Source organism: Culicoides brevitarsis, chromosome 2, assembly GCF_036172545.1.
Source record: "Culicoides brevitarsis isolate CSIRO-B50_1 chromosome 2, AGI_CSIRO_Cbre_v1, whole genome shotgun sequence".
Lineage (NCBI taxonomy): Eukaryota > Metazoa > Arthropoda > Insecta > Diptera > Ceratopogonidae > Culicoides > Culicoides brevitarsis.
This window is the reverse complement of record NC_087086.1, coordinates 30,241,191-30,269,036: the sequence shown is the minus strand read 5'-3', so window position 1 is coordinate 30,269,036 and position 27,846 is coordinate 30,241,191. Positions and strand designations below refer to the sequence as shown.

Genomic DNA, 27,846 nt, shown 5'->3' with positions numbered 1-27,846 from the left:
AACAAGAAAGTACCTCGATAACGCACCCATTGCTTGCTGCATCAGATTTTATAACGACTTTTCCAACCTTATTAACTTCAAAAAATCGCTTCAAAAAAGAATAGAAATTAAGAATGAATTAAAAAGAATTATTAGCATTAAGTATAAATAAGAAAAGATGAGGTTTTTGTGGCCCTAGACTTTTTCCTTTAAACACTTTGACTGAATATAAGAAATTAGACGAATATTTAAAATATAAAATAAAATTCAATTTTAGAAGGTAGAATAAATTTTAACGAATTAAACTTCACCCGTAGACTTTGTTCTACCAGTCGATTTTTTTCAATGAATTTAATTTCAAGGGCGGATCCAGAGAGCTATCAGCGGACCACGAAGGGGGTGCAAATCTATATAAAATCACCTTTTTTGTCAAATTTTGTGTCATTTTTGTGATTTTTAGTGCTTTTTAAGCTTCAAAGGGAGTGCAATTGCCCCCCTTGTCCCCCCTCTGTATCCGCCCTTGTTTAATTTGACTTTAAATAACAGCTTAGAAATTTTTTAAAATTGTAATTAATTTTTAAAAATTTTTAGAATTCGTTAGAATTTTTAGAATAGGAAATTATGATAAAAAAGCAATTTTTCTGAATTATTTTGGTCAAAACATGACCTGAGTTTAGAACATTAAAATTTAGTTAGAATTTTAAAGAGCTAGTTTTCAAACCTATTTTTGGTATTTTTGAGAAAATTAAAAGAGCTTTTAAATAAATTCTAATGTAACGGACAGACCTACCCAAAACCTCATATTTTTCCCTTTCAACTTTTGTAACATCATAAAAAATGAACATTAATATGACTTTGACTCAGTTACGTTTTTTTTACAAATCTTGCCAGAGTGTATTTGAGCGTATATATTGAGTGCATGTGAGTTAATGTAATATACGGTTTCGTTGATTTATGGTCCTCTTCAACTTCCATTCACTCAAGCAGCAGTTATACAGCTGTTTATTTTTTTTTTTAACAATTCACATCACGAATTGCTCCTCGAATAAATTCTAATAGTGTCGTTCCTTCTGATCCTTCGTCAGATTATTCTCGCGTTTTTTTACGATCATTTTTTTTTCCTGGATTTTAAATTCTTTTCAAGTCTGTTCTATTTTTATCCAATCGACAACAAAAAAAAAGCTAAAAAAGAAATAATCATCAAATAATTAAAGTCGTTACCCTTTTTAACCCTTTTGTGTGTTGCTTACTTCCCCTCGTTTACTTTTTTTAGTCTATTCATGCCTTTCAAAGGAATTTTTTTTGTAGCATCAAAATTCTCCATTACTTTATTTCCTCAATTATTATTTACCACCCGAAATAATGATAAAAATTAGTGTGAATGTGCCTCGTTTTTTTTTCGTGCTTCTCTTGTGTGTAAAAAGTAGAAAAAAGCTCCTTTCATGAATAAATGCGGTATGACTTTATTTAATTTTCTATGAGAATTAGCATTCATAATATTTTTTCCTGCCTTTTGCGAAGCGCGTAATAATGCTTCTTCTCCGCGCAAAAAGTCGGATTATAATTCCACGTAGACGGCAACGCGAGTGTTTGTATGTGTGTGTCATTGTTATGTTATTAAAGGTTTCGGATTATAGTAGCTGGAAAATCATCATCATTCTATTTATTCAAGCGTCGCGTTGCCTCGTTATGTGGCGTGCGTATGATAAAGACGCAGAGACAACAACAACAACAAGATGTAATAAAAGATTAGAAATCCTTGTTCATTAGGATGAATTTTTGTAACTGTATGAAAAATTATTGGGGTGCGACAGGCTTCTTTCCACACAACGCACGAAAGATGATGAAATTTTACGATAAATTTATTATAATTACAATTTAATCTCCTACATCATCATCTCCTTTTTCTTCTACGAGGGAGAGTTGTTGACATCACCAAGGAACGGTCCATCATCATCTTTAACGATGTCGCCCAAGCAAAAAAGGGATAAAGCACGAATTTCGTTAAATTAATAATTACAAAGGAAATCGTGGGAAAGGGAAGAAAAGGAAAATATGCGCAAGTGACATCCATTAGAGCACACTAAATATTAATGGACCTGAGTCGACGATGAACAACGCGATTTTTTTTTTTTTTTTTTGATAAATTGAAGGACAACGACAGGAAATTACAAAATTACTTCCCGCCTTTGAAGTGAAAAGTCAAAAAGGAAACACTCTGCCTCGGATTTCAATAATTTCGCGAGGTAATTGGGCGTGAATACTTACGTTGTTGCGTGCGCTTTGATGGTGTTAAAAAGGGAAAAATAATAACACTTGACGACAACGACGATTTTTCTTTAAGTTTTCGAAACATTTATATTTTATTTTTATTTTAATAATCTTTGTCATCATTTATAATAATATTTTTTTTTACTTTATAAGTTAATAATAATTATACGGTATTTACTTTCTAACAAGAATCTTACATTTTAATAATAGTTTTTTATTTTATTTCTTCATATTTCAAGACAACGATGGAATAAATGGTTTTGTATTATCAACATAAATATATTATATATTTTTTTTGTTCATTTTCATGTATAATAATGTATAAAACATTTTTGTCATGTTAAAATGGAGACGTCTGGTAGGTTATTCATTGTATGATAAAATTTATTAAAAAAAATTAAAAATTTTAAAATAATTTTTTGAGCATTTTTTTCATTTCAATAATTTAATAAAAATATATATATTTTGGAATCCTTAATATTATTAAATTTATATAATTTAATAATAATTATAATTTTTCAATGTTCATAGGTTTATTTATATATTATTTTAAATAAAACATTATACTTTACAACAATTTTAATTTAATTATTCATTATTACATTATTTTATTATAAATTTTTAATATTTTTTATTCATTATAAGCTACATATGGGCTATGTATATATTATAATGTAATTGTAAGTATTTAATAAGTTATTAACATTATTTATTAATTATTAATAAATTTCCACTTTTTTGGCTTATAATGAAGTTTAATGTTAAATTGTGTCACACTTTTTGATTTTTCTTCTTTTTTTATTTGTCGTGTTATTTTTTGATCTCATTTTATGGCGAAACACATAATTATAATGATATAATTATAATAATAATGTATAATTATAATGATATTTTTGACCGTAAAAATTTATGGTTTATAATTATGTTTTATTTTCAACGCAGTTGTTTTTTTTTGGTGTGTGGTAAACTTTAATTATTATTATGCTTTTCATCTTCAAAATTGTTCCATAAATAATAATATTATTTTTAATGACAAAAATTTTGTTACATTCGTTAACATGAAATTTATTATGTTAAATGTTAATGTTATGAAAAAAAAAATGTTTGTCTATAAAAATTTTAATTAAACATAAAGAAAAATAATAATAATAATAAACATTCAACCACATGTAAAAATTTAATTGCAAAATAATTGCGATTCTATCATATATATTTTAATATTAAATCCTAAAAATTTATTAAAATCAGTTTTAGTTGTATCCTGTATCTAAATACGAAATGATAATAAACGCAAAATTACTGATGTGGTTGATTATTAATATTAACATAACGTCTCATGAATAAACGATTGGATTAGTTTGCCGCTGTAGTATTTGGTAATAACAATAACAGTAACACAATTTATTCTTCATTAAAATTTAAAACATCTTTCTTCTTCTTCTTCTGTTTCTTTATATAAACTAAAGTCATATATGTATAACTTTCCTTTCTTTGCTTCTTCATGTATAATATTATTATTATTATCTTACTATCAGATCTATAGAACATCGCTAGGAGTATAGCAGTCATGTGTGCGTTAATAATTTTACAACTCTGTCGCTTCATTTTCTAAATCTTATTATAAATTTATAATTATCATACATTATAGTGTTTTGTCGTAATTATTGTTGTTGTAACAAAATTAATAAAATTTAATAAACATAATCATCATAATAAACATAATAATAAACATTTATATATATCTTGCATGATAACAATTAACGATTATTAATAATAATGATAACAAAGGTGTTCGTATGAGGAAAATTTACAACAACATATTCAACAAAAGTAATATTTTTTTTTTATTTTCTTACAACTTTTAACGATGAAAAATCTTCATGAGTAATAAAAAAGAAGAAAAAATATAAAAATAAAAAATGTCTATAAATAAAAAAAAAAATAACTCAACAACATGCCAGTCTGCAGGATGCTCAGTTCATAAACATTGTTCCCCCTAACGTAAAAATTTATGTGAAAACAATTTAATTTTTTTCGGCGCTATTCAATTTACACCTGTTTTGTTTATTTATTTTAAAAATTGAATTTTTTCTCGTAGTATTGTTTTGCATTTTTTTTTTGTATTGTTAAAATATATATAAAAAAGTCACACAGTGAAAAATATGTGAAAAAATTTAGTTCATACCTTTTTCTAGGTTTTTGTTGCTGCTGCAGCAGGCAGTCAGACAGCGAACAAACAAGTAAGCTAAGCAAGCTTTACATAAAGAATATTCGCTCTGTAAATATTTACGATGCATAAATGGGGCAAAATGTTGTTTTTTGTTTCGTATGTAAAGTAAAAGTCTCGTGATAACAAAAAAAAAATCGTAAAAAAATACAAAACATTTCGTTCGTTTGGTTTGTTTGTTTTAATAATAATAAAAATAAAAACAATGGCCTACTAGAATTTTTTTCATGCGTTGCAAATTTTTTTTTTGTTCAATTTTTTCTTTACAATTTTTTTTTTTGAATACCGGAGAAAAAAGGTTCATTTGCCTGTTGTGAATATATTTTACTTACCCCAATTTCACGCAATTAATTGCTGTTCGTTTGTCGCTGAGTGCTCGTCCTCGTTATTAGAAGTTGTTGAACATTCGACATTGTCTGCTTTTATTAGTTGATCATTATCGTCGAGTGTCTCGACGTCGTCAAAGTCGTTGTGCGAATCGATGACATTCGTTTCCTGCGTCTGTTGCTGATGATGTGAATGATGTGGTGTCTCATAATAGTACTGAACATTTTCATGTGTTGCATTATCTTCCATCAACATAAAATTGGTTGCCTCGAATTCGTCCATATATGACATGTCCATATCTGACATGGAATCGGAGTCGTCACAATCGAAGTAGCCGCTCTAAAATTTACAAAAAAAAATTTCAATTAAACACGTGACAAGTCTCTAGAGAGTCGTAAATCCTTTTTATCCACGTAATAAAATCAATTAGATGTCGATGAAATGTTTTACGGGCCTCTTGAGATCGCATTTCTCCGCATTTAAAATAAATTTGCATAAAGGGATGGAGACGCCTTGTGTTTTGTAATTACAAGAGGACCGTTTGTTAATAATTAAAAAACATTATTTCCGGATTTGCATGAATTAGAAATGAAACGGAATATTTTCCATACAAAAAAAATTAATCGAATATTTAATAAAGCTGAAATAGTATTGTCCTCTGTTTCTTTTCTTTTCTTATTGCCATTTGAATGTAAGACGATATAAAATGCAAATTTCAATTAGTACAATTTGAATTTCCATCCGCGTGTCGTAGGTAGAGGAGGAAAAATACGGAACAAATAATCCCCCGAAGCAGACGGCGACTTTCGTGCCTTTCTTTCGTCATTTCCATCTTTAAATAGTCCCGATGGCTGTCGGGCACTTTATTTAAATATTACAATAATAATGATCATAATGATGAAGTAAAATTTCTTGTTCGTTTAGGAGAGGCGTTTCGATATAATTAAATTTCGTGTTTAAAAGTTTGAAAAGTTGTCTGTGGATATTTTAATTTAAATTTTTTTTTTTCATTTAAATAATAAAATATTTTTTGTTAAAATTTTTTATAAGTTAAATAAAATTTAAAATTAAAAAATTGCAAAAAATAAAAAAAAAATAAATATTAAAAATTGATATCGAAATTTTGATAAATCAATCAAAAAATATTCAAAAAATTATTAAATTTTTCATTTAATTTAATTTTTTTAAATTATTTTTATTATTTTATAATTTTAATTAATTATTTAATTATTTTTATTTATTAAATTAATATTTTTAATGAATAAAAATTTAAAAAAAATTTTAAAATATTTTCTTATTTTTTTAATAAATTAATTTATTAGTCTCAAAATTGTTTAAAAAATTTTTTAATCAAATTTTTTTTTAATTGAAAATTTTTTTGATCAAATTTTTGTGACAAAAAACAATTTTAAGAATTTTTTTTTTAAATTAAATTTTTTCTTTTATTATTTTTTAATTTTTATTTTTTAATTAAAATAATATTTTTAATAAATTATTTTTTAATTAAAATAATATTTTTAATAAATTAGATAAGAATTTTTTTAAAATATTATTTTTTTTATTTCGATTGATTTTTAAATAATGTTCATTTTTAATTTTTTTTTTTGAGATAATTTTATTTTAATATTTTACTAAAAAAAACTTTTAAACAACACAAAAATGTGTCAAAAATGAGTGTTAACTTTACTTGACATAGTACAAAAATTCCTTGAAAAATTTTCTCAACAAGAAATTTTCTTAACAAGTCTTTTCAAATTTTCACCTACATTTTATCTGCAAGGCAATTTTTTGACAAGTTTAAAATTTTATTAAACTCCAACCTTACAAATTTCTTTTTAAAAGCGAATAAATGACGTCAAATTACCACAAAACAAAAGAAAAAATCACTGTTCAAAAGTTTAACGAAAATCGCCTCTAGTTGTTCGTGCCACGCGCTAACTTTCCCTTTATAATAAAATAATAAAAACGAACAGATAATTAATTATTTCTCTAATATTTATCTTCTCGTCTTTTTGTTTTATTTTATTTTATTTCGTTTTTAACTTGAATGTTGAATTTAAATATTTATGCATAAACTCACCTGGCAATCCAGACATCGGCAATTATCACTTAGGGTACATGAAAGGCCAAGTAACTCTGCTGCCTCACGATAAAGCTCTTTACTCGATTTGCACGTGCTCTTAATGGACTTACTTACACTACACGAAAAATTTAAAAGGATTAAAAATTTGAATTTTGTTGAATTTGATGAAATTTACCTATTTTTACTGCTAGCTGTCGAAATATCCTCTAAACTATTTTTATTATTAACCTTATCACTCTCGAAAATTTTCCAAAATTTTGATTTTTTTCCATTGTGGATTTTTGCTAGGTTGTCGCTGCCGTTATACGGACTATTGCTATTACTACTTGGCGCGACGTTGTTTGTGGCGGCGGCATTTCGCGCCCTCCTACTCGTCTCCTGTTCGTGAATCAACTCGTAGTCGAGCGATTTACTTTTGGCAGTCATGTTTGACAGGGATTTGTAGGCTTTCTTTGCGGGACTATTTTTTCTGCTGCTATTGTTGTTGTTGTTATTTGCCACAATCGCACGACCTGCTGCAGATCCAAAAAGTCCGATCATATCAAATTCCTGCAACGATAAAAAATTAAAAACGGGAAATTAAGTGAAAAATATTCACTATCATCATTTGCCGTTAATAAAGTCATGTGGCTCAGGTTCATGCATTTTTAATTTTATTAATTATCCTTCACATAAATAATCATTAATTTTTGTGCTTGCTCGTTTCCTTGTTGCTCGTTCCTTCGTTCCTCATATCATCATGGCAGCAAAATTAAACAATATTATTACTACCTAATTTATTTATCAAAGTAATTTACTCGAATTTTAATTAACTCAGAGTTGCTGCTTTTGTATAACAACAACATCATTAATTTTATTGGAGCTTTGAACATTCAAGGCTCATGTGAGTGTTTCTCTGTCTCTCTGGCTGCGGTAGACATCTGTGCGAACAGATTATCAAACATCGCTTGGTCATAGTCGACTAATAATCCTTTAAATGTCGCGTCATGACATTCGAGTTATTTTTGTTTTACGGACTTGCAGAACAGAACAACATCAACAGCAATAGAGACGACGTCGACAGATATCACATGGATGGAGCAAAAGACAGACAAGCAATATTAAGAGTGCTCGAAAGACATGATGATGTCTGAATTGAACGTATCAGTCTTTTGAACTGTCCAGAGTGTATAGATGTCGGATTTGTGTGTGTTGAAGAAATGGTGAGACAGTGACGGGAGAAGGGGTGGTTTAGTGATCAAGGAAGTTATTGGGTATTTTATGATTTGCGGGATTTGCGACAAAGTATCGTTGGATAAAATTATTTGAGTTGCCCATTCTCTTATTGAATGTCTGAGAGACATAAAAATCTGGCGAATCCGGGCGAATCAAATTTTCTGATGGATTACTTTAATGGATGGAGCTTTATTGAGGAAATTACTTCAGTTTTGAAAATCAGTCAAGAATAATTCAGAAGGAAGGTCTTCTCAGTCTATAGCTGCTAATTCAGGCTTTCATGATTAAAGATGATGTCAAAGAGAGATAAAAGAAGAGTCAGTAAGAATAGATGAGATGGACCCCTTAAATTAACCACTTAGGGTAGGGTAGGGTTTACTAGACCCCTATAAGGTCTAGAATGGCTCGCACTGCGGTCTCTTAAGTAAAATGGTACTTCGTACCATGATAATGTAGACCTTCTCAGGAAACTCCGGGGAATGAAACTTAGCTTTGCTGGCATCCCAAGCAGGCAACCTCAAAATTCATTCAGCTCTTCCAGAAGGTCCCAAAGGGTTTTTATTTATTTATTTCATCAAATTAAGATTACAGCACTGTAGTTGAAGGAAAAAGCATTAAGCTTAAAAAATCTCATCTTTTCTTTCACATTTTAATTTTGTTGGTCGTGCGCCATTTGATCCGTTGACATTGAAAATATCACAGTCTACCCTCAGGCCCAGTTGGAGTGTTTTATTTGGTTAGGTTTCTAAAAGATCTCAGTAAATTTTAAGCATGATTGGAGTCAGAAAAGTTTTTCATGATTTCGAGTCTCGAACCGACGACCTTGCGCTCATTAGTAATATACGCTGAACCACTAAGGAAAACTTTATATAACCCTTAATTGATTCCTTTGAGTATCAAGAATCAATCAAGCTACTCAAGGGTCATGTTAAGAGGAAAAATCAACCCCTTCTAAAGAGGTAAAATTGATTCCTTGAAAGATTGAATTAATCCCCTTTGGAGTTGATCATCCGCAAAACTAAATTTAAATTTACCCGGATGATTAACTACAAAGGGGATTAAAAAATAAATTAATCTTTCAAAGGATCAAACTTACCTCTTTAGGAGTTGATTTTTGCTTTTAATTAAAAAATTTCCATAAGGGCGATGAAAAATTAATCCAGGCTCTGTCTTTCAACCTACAAGGCCATCAATGCACATTAAAATTGTATAGCTGTCTAAATCTGACACTTTGTATACATTCAACATTAGTCCCCATTTACTCTTCTACACTCGTGCACACACATTAAAATGCATGTTTCAAAGATAAGGTTCTCTAATGTCTTTCAATGCCATGCTCCGCTCCATTTTGTATATATGTTAAGTCCGTTGTCCGACATCATCGTCATTGTTGTTGTTGTTGTACGTGTATTTAGTTATTCATTCAGAATTAAACGATATATTTTAAATTTATTTTTGCTCTTCTCTTTAATGCTCAACGTCCACTGATTGCATGGCTCTCTGTTAAATTTATCGAACAAAATGGGTTAAAGCTCTTCAACAGAGATTAATAATAAATTAAAAGTGCATTTCAGGCGTAAAACAGCAGATAATGCGCTTGAAATTTTCGACCATAAGCCGTTTTATAAAAATTTTCCATTCCGCCTTGTTCTTGCCAAATCATGCGTTATGACAGTTGATAAGAGAAAAGTGCTTTTGTCTCCGTTTTCCTTCCTCATTTCAACTTTTTTTTATCAATAAACGAAAGAATGTCGGAAAAAAGTCTCTCGGAAATTTGAAATCATTTATTACGCCTGTCAAAAGTCTTTCAGAGTTATTCGATCACTGAAAAAATGAAAATACACACAAACACGGAAAAAATGTTCGTTCGTTTCATATTTACTGCCGAACGGTCCTCGGGCAAAAAAAGCACTTTATTAAACTTGCTTTTTTTTCATTGGAACACAAACATTCGACATCATTGAAAAACATTGCATTAGTGAAGGGTTTTTTCGTGCTGTTGCAGATATTCGAGAGTTATTTGAGTAATTTTGAACAAAAAACTCGTTGTTCTGGTTTTTTTCTCTATGCATTTTTACCATAATTGATTTTCGCTTCGGTTGTAATTTTATTGCAGTTTGAAACTTTGCCACTTGTCGATGGAGGCGCCTTGTTACTACTTCGCATACATTGCCACAGGAAAAAAATTCTATCATCGAATGACGCACTTTTCAAATTGTTTCGAATTATAAAAACTTTTTCGTTCGTAATTAAATTAAATTAATTAACTTTTGTCTCGTATTCCATGCAAATTTTTTGCTCTCTCGTGTGCAATTTACGACATTTAGACGGAAAATACTTTAGAATTGAGAACAAAAATTTTTGGCATTCCCAATAGAATAGAGAGCGGAATATGAAAAGTTAAATAATATTTTGATGGTGTCGGCAATCTAACGGCTTTTGTCACGTCGCAGTCTTATTTTGCAAATCTCTCTCTCGAAAAAAGTGACAAAAAACGGATCAATTTTTATCAATTTCAATTCAGCGCGGAAAAAAAATTAAAAAAGTGTACAAAAAATTATCAGATGATAAATATTTTTAATATTAATTTATTGGCACACTTGAATGTGAAATAACGAAGGGTTTGGGATTTTTTTTTTTTGAATATTTGCTATTGAATGGAAGTCTGTCCTTAAAATTGGAAATTTTATCTAAAAAATATCTTAAAATAAAATAAAATAAAATAAAATAAAATAAAATAAAATAAAATAAAATAAAATAAAATAAAATAAAATAAAATAAAATAAAATAAAATAAAATAAAATAAAATAAAATAAAATAAAATAAAATAAAATAAAATAAAATAAAATAAAATAAAATAAAATAAAATAAAATAAAATAAAATAAAATAAAATAAAATAAAATAAAATAAAATAAAATAAAATAAAATAAAATAAAATAAAATAAAATAAAAAAAAAAAATAAAATAAAATAAAATAAAATAATAAAATAAAATAAAATAAAATAAAATAAAAAAATAAAATAAAATAAAATAAAATAAAATAAAAAATAAAATAAAATAAAATAAAATAAAATAAAATAAAATAAAATAAAATAAAATAAAATAAAATAAAATAAAATAAAATAAAATAAAATAAAATAAAATATTTAAAATAATTGAATAAAATAAAAAAAATAAAATGAATAAAATAAAATAAAATAAAATTTTAAAATAAAATAATTTTAAAATAAAATAAAATGAAAAAATAATAAAAAAAACTTTACTTAAAAATATTTAGTTCTACATTAAAAATGTTTTTTTTTACATTTTTTTAAATTAAAAAAAAAAATTAAAAAATTATTAAAAAAAATGCGCTTTAACTTAAAATTTTCTTCTCCCTTCGTTCAATTTTTGTGACAATTTTTTATCGTGCCATTTCCACAATATTGACAAAAAGCACTTTATTTCTCGGATATATCGTTCTCCGTGTGAGTATAAACAATTTTAATCAATAACCCACTCATAACTACTCTATCATATTTTTATTATTGACCTCTTCAATGCAAAAAAAAATTGTATATAAAAAATTGGAAAAACATGCATCATCATCATTTCACATAGCATAAACGGTCCGACAGACATCGATTGAAACGCACATACACCCGATTCTCATTCGATTTAACAGCAAATATCAATGATTGTGAATTTATATTGTGTGATTGTTCCCTCTCTATGTGTGCATAAAAGTTTAGTGATGGCATTTTTATAGTTGAGGAGCACTTGAACACACACACACGAAAATTGTTTTATTGAAAAATTTCAATGTTTTTTTGTCAGTCACGACACAGAAAAAAAGTACAAAAGCGTAGGCAGGAAAATGAATAGTGGTTTGGAAATTTATGATATTGATAGTTTTTCATTGTGTGTCGAGTGGCAAAATTGAATTTAGTTGCGAATCAGTGACTTGCAAAGTAATTATCTGTCCACTGAGACACACTTTTATTATTAGCTGTTATCATAATTTTCCATCTTTTCGCTTTTGTTCTCGCTCGCCGTTATCTCTTTCATTTCATTTTTCCCACACAGACACACAGAAAGCAGTAAAGAAGCGCGCGTGTGGCTGACAGTTAATTTAATTCAAAGCATTTTTATTCATGACGACTGCTCTAACCTAACAAGGGCGCTGCCAAGTCAAGAGCCAAGTCGAGTCGAGTTGTCAAGAACGCGGAAAATGCATTTTTAAATTAAAATTTATTTTTTTCATACAAATTCGTGAAGATAAGGACAGAGATGATAATCGCTCATCATGTTGTGTAACACGAGGGAGACTGAATAGTTAATTAAAAGAAGTACGCCACAAGTTTTTAAATGAAAAGCCATGTTAAAAATGTAAGTAAATGGTAATCAAATTAATTTTTTGTGTGTCACATAGCGCACTTGACACTGATTTAATTTTCATGTTTTTTTTTATGTCAACCATGTTGCGAGTTGCGAGGGGAGAACGAATCACGTCGACAAATTGCACGGAGAAAAATTTCCATATTACTCATAAAAACGCGCGTTTTATTGTCACTTTCACCACCAATTTAAATGTCATTAACATCTATTTATTACAAAGTGGTGACGAAGTGAACAGGGCTTAAACACAGTAACACACATTTCGAGTGCAATTACATCGGTTGTAATATGACGAGAAGGATCATTTTTTTTGTCGTTACACGATGGGTAATAATGTAACACGAAAACCGTTTAGTGCGAGGAAAAATTACTTTGGTGTCAATTTTTATTTCATCTTTCATAACTGACGACAATGACGAGTATGGCACACGTAATGTAAATAAAGGTATTTTACATTTTCTCATAAGTGCGGTTTTTATGAAGGAGTTGAGCTGCCGTGTTACGACGAAGACATTAAAATAAATTTTTTAATATGGATTTTGCGTGTAAAATTTTGAAGGAAGACTTGATCGCTTTTCTTATTTTAGTTTAAATTTTTTATAAGGTAAGTTGTACTTATTCTAATAATTATTATTTTTTATTTTTACAATTTTTTTCTTTTTGCTCTTTTGACAAAAATATTTTTAGGAGTTCTTATGGATGATCTTGATACTTGTCTTCGGTTGCAAAAGAAGATCTCAGCTCTTGTTTGACTATGGAAAAAAAACCAAAACACTGGTCTAAAAAACCATATCGAACGCCCTATCGATACTACAAGGGAAGCTTATGTAATCGGCGACATTTATGTTAGTTGCAACTTGAAAGTTCAAAAAGGAAGCCTTGTTGTTGACTATCAAAAAAGCAACACGTTTCTGTAAAAAATAGTCAATACTTAGATGGGAACTGAAACTTTTGTGAAGTTTTTCCACGAGCGAACTACATAAGAAAGCAGAAACTGAGCAAGTCAGCCAGATCTTTCACCGACTAACGATCACTTTTGAACAAAGATGGATTCGTGGATAATTCGGAAGTCAGCAGTCTAAATGATAAATACACATCAACTATTCCTGATGATTCCATTCTGCCTTAAAGTATCAATCCTCTTATAGAACTTATAGATAGTTAGTTTAACTTTACAGAAAATGTGGTCTTTTAAGAGATTTTCCTTCGAATCATTTTAAAAAGTAGAAAATAAGACTTTCTCTGAAACATTGAAATTTAATGAAATTTGACGAATATTAAAACATGTAAGAAGAAACTGCAAGGTACTCGATACAGAAAGGCGATGTAACCAAAAATTTTTAATTTTTGTGCTAGGTTTAACTAAATACATCAAGAAAGAGACAATGATATATAATAAAACCTTTGACTGACTTTACAGTTGATGACACATCTAACGGACAGACATTCAAACAAACCCCAATAGCTCCAATTTTTCAAATCCGTAATGCACATTTTGTTAAAAATACCTGAACATAAAATTTTAACGACACACATCGTCAGCAAGCGAGTATTACATCGACACAAATTTAATGATTATTATACTTACACCATATCGATAAGTTGAATTTAATACGTAAATTGTATTTTTATTACATTGCAGGAACATATCATCCATCTCTGAAAAGAAAAAAAAATGTGAAAATTTATTAGTCAAATTTATTTGGATTTAATACGAAATTTTTTATTTTATTGGCGATATTTAACAATAGATGATCGATCGGTTTTTAGCATGCGGTAAAAAAAAATTGCAGGATATTAATATCAGAAACAACAAACCGACGAAAATTGAACACGTGTCTTGTTATCGGCGACGACAAAATGACGAGAAAATTGACTGCGTTTCATCATTAACACGCGCTTGTGTTTTTTTTTTCTTTTGTTCGCCAGTTTGTTTCGACATTGTGGAATCTTTTTAATCAAAATACGAAGAGCCGTGCCAATATATTGAGACAATTTATAACATTGACGCAAAATTACAACAGACACACAGATACAAAACGGTTTTTCGTTCGTTTTTATTGCATCATCAGCAATCAAGTGATCGTTTCTGTGTGTTTAGCGTCGTAGTGGCGTTCGGGAGATACAGAGAAAAAGGAAACAAACGATGAAAAATCACAGCAATTTACATGAAATATGGAAATTTTTACAATTTTACGCTGTCATTGGCAATAAAAGTGTAGTGTTTTTGTATTTTTGTCGTGTTTTTGCTGGCAAGCAAGCAGCTTAGAAACATTTGTATATTTTTTTCCTCCGTATCTGCCATCGGACTAGACCAAATGATGAATAGAGTCTGTACGATAAATAAATTTGTCCAGCCAAAAACGATTATGGTTTCCTCTTCCAAAATTGTATTCGGACGAAAAAAAAACATTTTATTCACAAACTTGCAATACTTGAATGCTCAAATTCGGGTGTTCGTTATTTTTAATGCAACCACATAGACATAGCATAGCATACGACTCTTGGCTTCTAAAAGTGTGTCATTTCATGCAATAAATTTTAAACGCGCTTCTAATCAATTACGTAAAGTGCTTTTGCAGTCAAAAAATTTGCAGCAACATTGGACCGTGATTCGGAGAATCTAATTGTTAGCTTTTTTGGCGTATTTTGTATTGTATACATATTTGGCAAATGGAGGCTGTGTAAGCAAATTAGAGGAAAATAAATTTCGCAATGCCACGCCGAAAATGGCAATGAAATGAAATGATGGAGAAAATAAATAACCGAAAAATTGACTAATTAATGTCAATGTGGATTAGGGCGGTAGCACGATGTGGACAAACTGTGGCGAAGCAATGAAGGTCGGCGACTGAATACGAGAGTTTGGATGTTGATTTAAGCAACGAACAAAATGGGATTTAATGGTCATTCAAAAATTTTGTTTTGGCAGTGTAGAATTTGACGCGTTTTGTGCAAACTTAATTGTTATAGCGGAACGGAATTTCATCAGAATGGATGTTTGTTGAATATTTACATGTGAGTTATTTAATGTCACTTCAAAAAATGTCAAATGGCGAGTTTAATTGTCACTACAACAAAATTTAGGGGTTCGTGGTAAGTGTTTTTAGTTATTTTTAAATAAACTTCTTTTTTAGATTTTAGAAATTCATCTCGGAAGCTTCAATTAGATTCAGTAATCGATGAAATCACGAGATATTGGAAAGATGAAGGAAGAAATCTGGCAAATCATGTGAATTCATGTATATCATGCAGATCTTCAAGAAGAACTAAAGAGTTACTTAATATGAATGTCAAACAAATCTGATTCTCAGTGGGACGAAATAACCTTTTTTTTTTAGGCTTTGGGGTCTTAAAAATAAAGCCTTCAAACTTTTACATGGAAATTTCTCGAAATTTTTATTTTTGTGAAAATTAAGGAAAATCTCCATGTAAAAATTCAAGGGCCTTATTTTCAAGACCGCAGGGCCTTAAAAAAAAGATTATTTTGTCCTACTTAAGAATCTTGACGCACGGAAATATAGAAAGCAGTGTTTGTCGAATGTTACAGGAAACTAATTTGTTAAGTGTCTATCAATGTATTTCGTTTAATGTTTTGATACTAAGTTTTAAGGCAACAAAAAATCAACTTCTGAATTACCTGGCTGTGAATATTGAGAAAGTGGGCGACATACAGCCATAAAATTTAAGAAATAATGCGCATTTGAGACCAAGACAAGAAAATTCTTTCAATGAACAACATTCAGTGTGGTACAACGGTGTCAGACTTTTTAATGAAATATCGAAACAATATAAACAGACTGTGATAGTATTCAAGAATTTAAAAGAAACGCTCTGAATTACGTGAAAAGTGCAATAAATGTGAACGTTTAAAAGTATACCTGCCCAAATCATCGCAAGATGGACCTGACATCAACAACTACAACGGGGTATGCAAGACTGAACTAAAATATGTGCACAATGGGATAATTTTAAACTAACCCTTAAACTTAAATCTTCGTCATTTTAGAGATCAATAGTGGTAAAAAGGTTATGAAAATGTTCCTTTTTAAGCTTTATGCAAGTTATTTAAATTCTCATATTATAAAGAAAGCATCTTAAATTCAAATTTTCTATCAATCTCTTAAGTAGCAACATTAGAGCTCTCTTCTAGAGTCCCGTATGCACAATTTATCCTTGATCGAATCTGTTCGAATTCAAACTTTTGCCATATCGTGATATCATTGAACAAAATTAATGCCTTTTACGAGGACATAAATACACAAAAATCCTCTTAGAAACATAGCGAAAACGTGAATTCCCCTCAACTGAAATTCCAAACTAAAAACCAAAAATTTATTGGCATACTTCGCTCTATAAATCGTCATTCAGAAGAAATTCAAAGCAATAAGCAGATAAACGTTCAATTTATATTTATTTTTTTTTCAAAAAAAAAAAAAAAAAAAAAAACTTTTCGCACACATACGCATTTTATCCGAATTTAATGACGTGTAAAAATGTTTTATACGCTTAATGTTCGCGATTTTTCTTCCTCCTCATCGCACGTAGTTGATGCAACGCATTTATCAAGTCGAACGACGCGACGCAATATTATTATCGGTATAGGTATCTCTTTCTCAAATAAACTTTGTTCTTGTTATTTATCTTAATCTCATGCTGTCACACGACATCTTCTGAGGCGATGGGTAAGTGTTTGTGTCTATTAGAACAATAAAGTGAAAAAGGAGAGAGCAATTATCATAATGATGCTTATTATCAAAAGCGAGAAAAAAGAAAAGGAAAAAAATGTGAATGAAAAGAATCTGAACAACGGGAAAAAGGTAGAAGAAAAAAAAACGTATAAGCAAGAAATGACTAAATAAAAAAGGGAAATAAAGGTGTGTGTATCGCAGCTTATCTTTTTCACATGACATGAGAGAGAAGTCGTTTCAATGGAAATCTATTTGTCGCCTACTCTTGTCAAGCTTTTATTTTTATTATTATTTTTTTTGGTAGGTAGTATCTCTAAATAGTTAAATAGGATGTTCACTAATATTGTCTTTCGTGTAAAAATCACTCGAATTAGCATTTATGGGCATTTACAAGGTACTTTATGCTAATTGAAGTGAAATTTCCGGTGTAAATATTTCTGTACTTGCGAAAAAAGGGTGGATATGGCATGGAGATTAAATTTGGCAGAAAATCTAAAAGCGACCTTGAGGAAATCGGAAAAGTTTAATTGACTTTCGTTTCGTTTTGGACAATTTTTGTGAATGTTTCGTGTAGGAAGTAAGAGAAAAGTTGTAATTTATGAAGTTTTGACGTCTGTTATTTGAGTTTTGATTTAGTTTAACATTTTTTGTTGGTCCAAGAGTTTCAATTTAGCAAAATTTTAGGCATTTTTGATGTTTTGAAGCTTTTTCAATGATTAAAAAATTCATTTTAAGACTTCTGAAGGAATTTGTAAGCAATGTTTCTCTTTTAATTTGTGTATTATCATAAAATCTTGTTAAAAATTTGTTTTGAACATATAAAAGTCATAAAATCCCAAAATTTCATCAACGACAACTTTCTAAAATTTTTCCTGTCTAATTTTCTTTTCATTCTGATTCATACCTGTACGTTTCTTTCATTATTTTTCCATTTTTTTGTGAAAAGAAAAAAGATCTTTTCATTACATGAACTTGGTTTCACCTTCTTTTGTTTTCTCTTTCTTTTTTTCCTCACTTTCTACTCCAATAAATTATATTTTTCGCAATTTAAACGAAAAAAAGAAAGAATAGAATTGAGTTCAAACGAACGCACGTCACCTCATTATCATAATTATAATTAACATTTTATTTCTTTCGTTTTCTCTTAAAAAAAAAGACAGCGAGAAAAAATGTTCAATGAATACTAATGAGAAATTCTATGCAATGTAGGTACTCTCAATCAAAAAGAGATTTCTCCCCGAAATTTGTGCCTTTTTAAACATGGCCATGACAGTGAACATTGCCAAAAATAACCGCAAAAACATACAAACCTCGCACACCCGAACACATGAGAAAGACAGAAAGCCTGATTTATTCGACATTTTCCCACACACAAACACACACCTGGCTCTTTTATCCCAATTCCAGTTACGACACATCATTTTATTGTGCAACTGTGTGTATTTCGGCACCACATGGACCACATAATAATCGGTTATATGCGCATTTGTGTTGCATTAATTTTCGGTCGTTTTTATATTTCACAGCACTCTCTAGTCGTCAGAATGAGTAAGTAGAGCATGTGACAAAAACATTCTTACACAGTCACATGCAGGAAAAACCCCAAAATAGCTCATATTGTGCAACTTAAGTGAACTGGGAAATTCATGATGTGGAAATGTTGCAAGAGGGAATGGAAATTTGAAGGGCACTGTGACCTTTTTTTTGTACGAATATCGGCATAAAAGATTTTTTGGGAAAATTTTGGTTATCAAACAAATTGAAATTTACTTTCTGAAAGACAACTTTGATACGAAATTATTTTTTTTACAATATTTTATCAATTTTCAACTTGCTGAATAAAATTCTAATGATTTTTTGACTTTTTGAACTTGCTGAATAGTTTCTGGAAATTTGCTGAATACAAATTCTGAGCTAAATTGCTCATTTTCTCAAACTTTAAATTAATTTTCAGTAAAGTTCTAAAGATTTTTTGACTTTTTAAACTTGCTGAAAATTCGCTGAATATAAATTTAGAGCTGAATTGCATATTTTCGGTTAATATTAAAACTTTAAATTAATTTTTAAAAAATTCTGACGATTTTTTGAGTTAAGTAAACTTGCTGAAAATTTGCTGAATACAAATTTTGAGCTGAATTTGTCTTTTTCGGCTTAGGTAATTATGAAATTTCAAAATAATTTTCAGTAAAGTTCTAAAGATTTTTTGACTTTTTGAACTTGCTGAATAACTGCTGGAATTTCGCTGAATTCCCATTTATGTGCTGAATTGCTCAATTCCGGTTCAATATTAAAACTTTAAATTAATTTTCTGTAAAATTCTGAAGATTTTGTGGCATTTTGAACTTGCTGAATAGTTTCTTGAAATTTGCTGAATATAATTTCTGAGCTGAATTGCTTATTTTTGATTTGTTACTAAAATTTTTAATCAATTTTCAGTAAAACTCTGACGTTCTTCTGACTTTCTATCCTGCTGAATAATTGCTGGAAATTCGCTGAATACAAATTTTGAGCTGAATTCACTCATTTTCGATTTTTATACTAAAACTTTTAATTAATTTTTTTAGTAAAAATATTACATATTTCAACTTTTTAAATTTGGTGGAAATTCGCTGAATACAAAAAATTGTAGCGGAATACTTTTTAAATCAAATCTTTATGCAATTTAACTCTTTTACCTTCAAAACTATTTCCCCATCACTGTCAGTTTTGCATTTTCCATGTATTTCCCGTCAGGTGTTAGGATCACAATTATGTTACAGCGAACGACAAACAACGCGCCGTATGAAAATTTCGTAAATTAAGCGAAAAATAATGACGAAAGGAACCGCAGAAAGCACGAAAAAGAGACAGACATAAACTGCAAGACTTGTGGCTGATGTTTCGCAATCCGCTCACTGGAAATGATTAATGGCATTGTTGTGTTGACGAGTTGTCGAGTGAATAAGTGCAGCTCACGAAAAAAACATACATTAAAATGAAATTACACTTGCACTAATCGTTCCCGTCTTTTCTTTATTCGTCTAGACACTTTTATGATTGCAAAGGAATTATTCTTTTGACTTCTTTTCGAATCGGTACCATATGCTGTCTGTATGCCGTTGCAGAATTCCCAAACGTGCAGCAGCAGCAAAAGGGATAAAGACTGAGCTAATTTCCATTTAATTCGAGACAAAAAAAAATACAGTAAATAACTCGAAAATAATGGGTTAGCAGTGGAAACTTTTATATCTAGCAGGATTATAAATATGCAAAGAATGTTTCACAATATAATTTCTTCTTCGTCTCCTTTCAGATATTTTCTCTTCTAGTCTTTCTTTTCGTTGCAAAAATACGTGCCTTTGAAAAAAAAAAGTTTTACAACAACGACAAGAATTTATGTTGTTTCCCTCCCATCTACAATATGGTTCGATACAAAAAAAAATACAACTTTTTGGCTTCAATTTCTACAAATACACAACAAAGAACGACTTGTCTTCTATTTTATTTTATTTTAAATAAACACTTTGATTGCTCTTTGTTTGTGTACTTTTTAACCCGTTGTCATTGTCGTTTTCGTCGTCGTCGTCAGTGTCGGATGGATTACATAAGACGAAAAACTTTTTCGAGATAGGCTTAAAATCGGATAATAATAAATGGAAGATGATAATCATAAGTTTGCTTGTTTTTATTTTGCGAAAATCACTCGAAAAATCAGTTGCTTGTACAGAAATAAGGGAGGCAGGTTGACCCACATTTTGCTCTTTTATGGAGTTTCTATTGTCTTTTTTGGGGGACGAAAACGAGTTTTTCAATAAAGAAAGAAAAAAATTGAGGAATAAATATAAAGGGATCAGTAAATTCGATACTGCTTGATAATGGAAACAAGAAGGAAGTACATCGAAAGGGAAGAAACATTGAAAAATAATGTAAAAAAAATAGGGAAGAAATATTTGAATAGAGTTACAAAGAAAAACGATTGATTTTGCGACAAGGGATTACAAAAGCGACTTTTACAAATATTTTTGGGTCAATATATCAAGTTATGCTTACTGGAAGCGATTGAAAATGTTCTAAGAAAAGTTTGCTGAATAAAAATTTGAACAAATACTTGTCAGTATAATTATTTTTGCTGAATATTAAAAATTTGCTTAATACAAGATTTATAACAAAAAAAGCTTCCAAATATTCTGCTGAATAAAGTTTAATTAATTTTTCCTTTGCTGAATAGTTTCTTGAAATTCGCTGAATAGTTTTCAGATCGAGCTGAATTGAAATTTTTTTTCGATTCTCTGCTGAATTCACAATTTTTTAATGATTATTTAAAGATTTCTTCTTGTGATACAAAATTCAGCTGAATTAACTAAATTTTTAATTAAAAGCTGCTGAATACTTTATACTAATGAGTAACTCTTAATTACTTGCGTTTTGACTTTTGCTGAATACTTTTTTGAAATTCGCTGAATAGCATCTGAATTTTAAAAACTTGCTAAACATTAAATAAAAATTTGCTGAATATACTAGATTCTTTTCACTCTTCATAATAAAAAATTTCAGCATATCCTGCTGAATCAAGTTTAATTAAATATTTAATTTTATTATTTGCTGAATAGTTTTTCAAAATTTGCTGAATTGAATTCAGAATTCAAATTGATATTTTATTTCAATTTTCTGCTAAATTCAATTTTTTTTTGTAGAATAACACAAAGCTCAGCTGAATTGACTAAATTTTTAATGAAGCTGCTGAATACTTTATACTTATGAGTAACTCTTGATTTCATGAGTTTTGACTGTTGCTGAATACTTTCTTGAAATTTGCTGAATAGCATCTGAATTTTAAAAACTTGCTGAACAGTAAATAAAAATTTGCTGAATACTAGATTTATTACACTCAATATAACAAAAAACTTCAGGATATCAGCTGAATCGAGTTTAATTAAATATTTAATTTTTTCCTTTGCTGAGTTTGCTGAATAGTTTTTTAAAATTTGCTGAATAGTATTCAGATCTTGGAGCCAAATTGATATTTTTTTTTAATTTTTTGCTGAATTTTCCATGAAAATCTGCTGAATACTTTATACTTATGAGTAACTCTTGATCTCTTGAATTTTGACTTTTGCTGAATAGCTGCTGGAAATTTGCTGAATACGAAATTTTCCGCTGAATATCAATTTTTTTTAAACCCCTTTGTTGTCTGCTATCTTGTAGCAAGAGCTTCTCAATTACATCCAAACAAACAACATACAGTAAATAAGAAACGTGATACGCCCAGAAGTCTTCTTCTTCATCATTCTTCTTCAAACAACAAACAAACATTTCCTCGAAATCCACTCAAAATTGAAACAAAAAAAAAAAGAAAAATACCGATACATAAAGAAAAGACAAAGAAATACATTTTAAACTTAATCCACCGACTGATTTTTCAATGTCTTTTATTATCCCAGTTTATGACACTCATGAATATATTTTTTCCTTACTTTTGCTCCAATTTCTGCAACCAACCAACAAAACAACCTTTCGACTCCTCTTTTGTGTGGATATTGGATGGAAATAATCTGTTTGTGTTTGATAAGAGAAATAAAATTGATAGAAAGATCTACAGGCGAATTTTCACATCAATTTTTTTCTCGCTGCTTTTGTTTCATGCTGCCAGCAAGTGACGAGACTTGATCGACAAAATTTGCATCAAAAATTGAATTTTTCTCGATATTAAGGTTGAAATTGAATTTCTCATCTCGTTGTCGTGTCACGGGAGCAAAAAATGATTGCTTTCATTATTTTTTGTTTCGAATCCGAGATCAGCTCATAAGCCATGAGAAAAGAGCAGGGACATAAATAACATGTGTAAACAAACCTTGAAAATTGAACATGACAAACTTTTTTATTTATTTGTTATTTTTTTCTCTCTCGTTTAATGTCGTCGTTGTTCTCATTTGAAGTGAGAAGGCAACGAGGTTCGACGAAAGCTATTCAATACACATTTAATCATAATAAAATAACAACGAAACAATAAAAAGGAGCAAAAGAGAGAGAAAAATGCTCTCATATGTGTGTGTATCAAAGACAACAAATACAAATATTTATTAGAAAACTTTTTAATAATCGATAAAATACATGTTCTTGCTTCGGTTTTTGTTCTGCTTCGTGCGTAACTTTTATTTATGTGCTGTTCCAATTTGTGTCAATAGCAGTGCGAGTGTCAAAAATCGTGAAATTGTTACAATAAATGAACGTTTAAGCAACTTTTCTTTCATTTTTTCCAACCTGATGGAATTAAATTGCTTAATTCGAATTAAACAAAAAAAAAATATATAGGAAATTTTTCCAAATTTCATTGTTATTTTTTTTTTAAATTACAAAAAAAATCTGAACATATTTTTTAACACCTATTTAATATTAAAAAAATAAATAATTTCAAAACTTAAAAAAATAAAAAAAAGTTTTTTAATATTAAATATTTAAAAAAAAATATTTTTTTTTAATATTCAATATAAAAAAAATTTCCATTTTTTTTAAATTCAAAATTAAAAAATTAAAAAAAAAAATCAAATTTTTTTAATATTCAATACAAAAAAATTTCCAAATTTTTCAAAAAATAAAAATAAAAATTTTTGAAAAAATTTCTATGAGTCAAGGTCTTAAAAAAAATCAATTTCATCCCGCTGTGAAAAAATGATAGATTGATATTTTTCTCGCAGTAAATTTTTCTATCAGTACGTGATTTACGTTCATTAACAGACGCAAACTCAATTTGATGGATGTAAAAATTTTTAAACTTTTTTCGGGAGTATATTAGACAAACTAAAAAAATAGCATTGGTTAACCAATAAACCAAAGAGAATAATGACCGATGACCATTGATATTGCGAAAAATGATAAATTGCTGCAACAATGCACGTAAGTCATCATCCAAGTGAATTCAAGCACGCGATTTGTCCTAAATTTAGAAATAAATGGCAAATACATGGCGAAGGGAACAAAAGCCATTGCACACATATGTGGGAAAAAAGCTCATAAAATTCAGTGGAAAATAATGGAATTTTAAAGTGGATGGAGGTCTCCAGTTGGCCATAACTCGTAATTGTTTCGTGAAAGTTCTTTCAAAGTTGGACAGAAAATGGCAGAAAACTGATCTTCGGTAAGTTTTGTCGAGTGAAGAATGTCACATGTTGGCATATTAATGAGATTTAGAGAGAGAAAAGAAGAAAATGCTGACGATGGAATTTCCTTTCATTTTGCTCATTCAATATATGAAATATTTTCTCATAAAAGGAAAAATTCTTTCTTTTATTTAACTTGAAAGTTTTTTATTACATTTTTTTTTACTTTTATTTTTTTGAATAAGATAAAGTGATCAAAATGATGGGAAAGAAGACCATGGAAAAGGTAAATGAAGGTAAGTCACGATTTTTGTTCATTTCGATTTTTATTTCGAAAGTTTGATTTTGCATTTAAATTTTGTAAAATATTAGATATTTCACAGATTTTTTTTTAATTTTGATTTTAATTAAAAAAATTAAAAATTGAGAAGGTAATTTTAAATTTTTTTTAAAAAATTAAATTAAATTTTAAATTTAATTTTTATTTAAAAATTTAAAAGTTTAATTTAAATTTTGGATTTAATTTTAATTTGAAAATTCAAAATTTAATTTAAATTTAAAAAAAAATTAAAATAATAATTTTGGATGAATTCTAATTAAAGTTAGGTTAAAAATTATTTTTAAAAAGAATTAAAAAAAGCAAATTTGGATTTTTTGATTTTTAAAAATTTAATTAAGTACATTAATTTTTCAAAAGTTTGAATTATTTCATAAAATCATTAATTTTTTAAAATTTTATTTCGTTTAATTTAATAAAAATAAAATATTTTTTTTTATTATAAAAATTTTATCTTTAGATTTTTTTCTGATTTCATTTTAATTTTATTTTAATTTTTTTTAATCAAAAAATTATTTTTTACTCAGTTTAATTTTGATAAAAATTTTTAAATTAATGAAAGAAATTTCATAAAAGAAATTTTTAATGTTGAAAAAATATTTTCTAAAATTCTTATTTTTTTGCTGAAATTTTATTCTTAAAAATTTTTTAAAAAGGCGCTTTTGTAATTTTTCTTTTCAACAAAATTTCCTTCTTCGTCAAGTCCTTTGATGACTTAGAGACTTTCTAAATTACATATTTATATGAAAAAACTTTTTCTCTTCATTTTTTTTTTTTTTTTGATAAATTTCATTTTTTTCCTCATTCAAATTTTTTTTACCGATTTCATGAATATCGAAGAAGAAAAAGAACAAAGAAACAATCATCTTTTAATGACTTCTTTCAACGAACGAATATGACGACGAGCTATAAGGCCTTTACTTTTTTAATAACTTTTTTTTGTTATTAAAATTTTATTAAAAAACCTTTATTTATTTTTCATTCCAGGCTTTCATGGCGGGTTGATGACAAAACAATTTGTTATTTTTTTCCTCTCATTAGAATGTGAAAAATTTCCACGTATGAACTTTTTTTCATGTAGGCATAAAATTTTTCCTCCTCCTCCTCTTGCACAAAAGATACAACAGAGGAAAATCCTTGATTGATATAAAATTGTCATTGAGGCGGATTATTTTAATTGCGTTTTTTTTCCTCTTCCTCCTCTTTTTTTCTCTAAACATTGTTTTAATTACTCCACATCGTGCCATTCATTAAACTAAGTGACGCGTCGTCGTCGTTGACGACAAGAGATAACCATTCAATATTGGTCGAGCGAGAGGCGAGGTGCGGAAGATGCACCAGGTGCATACAATATTAATTAAAAAATTGTAATTACATATTTTTTTCACACTTTTATTTATGGATGCGATACGTGGTGCATTCAGGGACCAACGAACACGAGATAGACACGAGCCATATTTTATTAAAAAAAATAAAAAAATCGTTGCGATAAAATTAATTCCGTTGTTTATTGAAAATTGGAAATTTATTGCTTTTGTTGGGCTTTAGCTTTGTTCTGGCCGCTTCGATGTAAAATTTTTGTCTTTGTTTCGTCGTTCCCCAAACACTCATCGGCGGCATTGCGTGGCGTGTCGTAAAGAGTAACATTTTAATTTATTTAATGTAATTTAATTATTGAAACAAATGTTACATAAATTCTCATAATTATTAAAACAACACAACTTTTTGTCGGTGGTAAGACACATTTTCATAGAGCACCAGCAACAGCACACACTTAAAATGTTGTTTTGTGTAAATAAAATAAAATAAAATAAAATTTGCTGAGATGGAACAGTGAAGGCATGAAATTTGGTTAGGATCTGGTTAAATTTGTAAATTTATTTACCTATAAAGCAAAAAATATTTTTTGGAAGAGAAACATCTGTCTTGTATCAAGGCATTTTGGAATGAAATTGAAACACCGAAGAAGAGCTTTCGTCTGATTGTGTGGGTTGTTTGTTGCTAAAGCACTTTTAATCAAATTTATTTTGCTCTCACTTAAAGTCAGAAGCGTATCTAATAGATTTTTAATTTATGGGAAGAGGGCAAACAAGCAAAATAAATTTCGTTAACTCTAAATTTTGACAAAAAAATATTCAAGACTTAATTTTTTGTGGATGTAAAGAAAAAATATTTTTCTTTAATTAGATTTCAGAATTTTTCTTACAATTTCTTTTACGAAAAATTTTAATTTTTTTCTATGAGAGAAAAATTATTTTAATAAATTTATCAAATTTATTTTCAAAAAAATTTATCTCAATTTTGATTTTTTTTCAATTAAAAAATTTTCTTACGAAAATAATTTTTTTTAGAAATATTTAGGATTTTTATTTATTTTTAATGGAGAAAGAGACAAGCCTGCCAAAACTTTTAAGTCAAGAATCAAATTAATTTTAGCTGAAGACAAGTCAAACAAAAAAACTTAATAAAATTCTTGATATTTTTTCTTCAAAAAGTCTAAAGATAATTTTTTGACTTGTCCTTCTAATTTAGATTTATTTAAAAGTTTTTAGTTTTTCTTTTTACTTAAGTTTAAGTTCTAGCCCTTAAGTCTCTTAAGTTTATGCTTAAGTCATAATTTAATATAATTTTTTTATTAAAAAAAAACAAAATAATTTTTTTATTTTTTTTTTAATTTTTTATTAATTTTAATATTAATTTTTTTAAATTTAATTTAATTTTTTATTATTTTTTTTCTTAATTATGAATTTTTTATTTATTTTTTAATAATTTTTTTTATTATTTTTTATTTTTTATTTAAAATTTTATTATTTATTTAATTAATTTTTTATTATTTTATTAAAATTTTTTATTATTATTTTTTAAAAATGTCTCAAACGACGATATAGACCTGCTTCTTAAATCAATTAAGAAAGCATCGTCTTCAAAAAGTCTCTTAGTTGCAACAATAATATCAAATTACTCAACATACCTTCGGATTCAATGAAACACAAAATATCTTCGTTACACAAACCAACTTCATCAAACAATGCCACAAAAGATCGAGCGGCAACAAAACAATGGCGATAAATCAAATTTGTTTAATTGAATTGTATTTAACACAACTTCACTCCAGCACTCTGACAACGAACTAACGAAACAATTATTGATAGTGTTTCTACCACTAATTTCGTGTAATTGCATTTAATAAATCACAATTAACCGAATATTTATCTCCCTCTATTGTTTTTCCGTGCCAACCAACGAGGAGCAACGTTAAACA

General features: G+C 28.4%; 1 protein-coding gene across 1 annotated transcript in view; it reads right to left on the bottom strand.

Annotated features, from left to right (window-relative positions):
* Nucleotides 1-4,787: 4,787 nt before the first annotated feature.
* LOC134831976 (uncharacterized) overlaps nt 4,788-27,846 on the bottom strand; it is a 66,980-nt gene continuing 43,921 nt past the window's right edge. Inside the window, exons 3-6 of the mRNA XM_063845832.1 lie at nt 14,069-14,139; nt 7,063-7,436; nt 6,885-7,002; nt 4,788-5,143 (exon numbers count right to left, since the gene is read on the bottom strand). Coding sequence (XP_063701902.1) covers nt 4,817-5,143; nt 6,885-7,002; nt 7,063-7,436; nt 14,069-14,137 — 888 coding nt within the window. The 5' untranslated portion in view covers nt 14,138-14,139 and the 3' untranslated portion in view covers nt 4,788-4,816. The remainder of the gene's footprint in view (nt 5,144-6,884; nt 7,003-7,062; nt 7,437-14,068; nt 14,140-27,846) is intronic.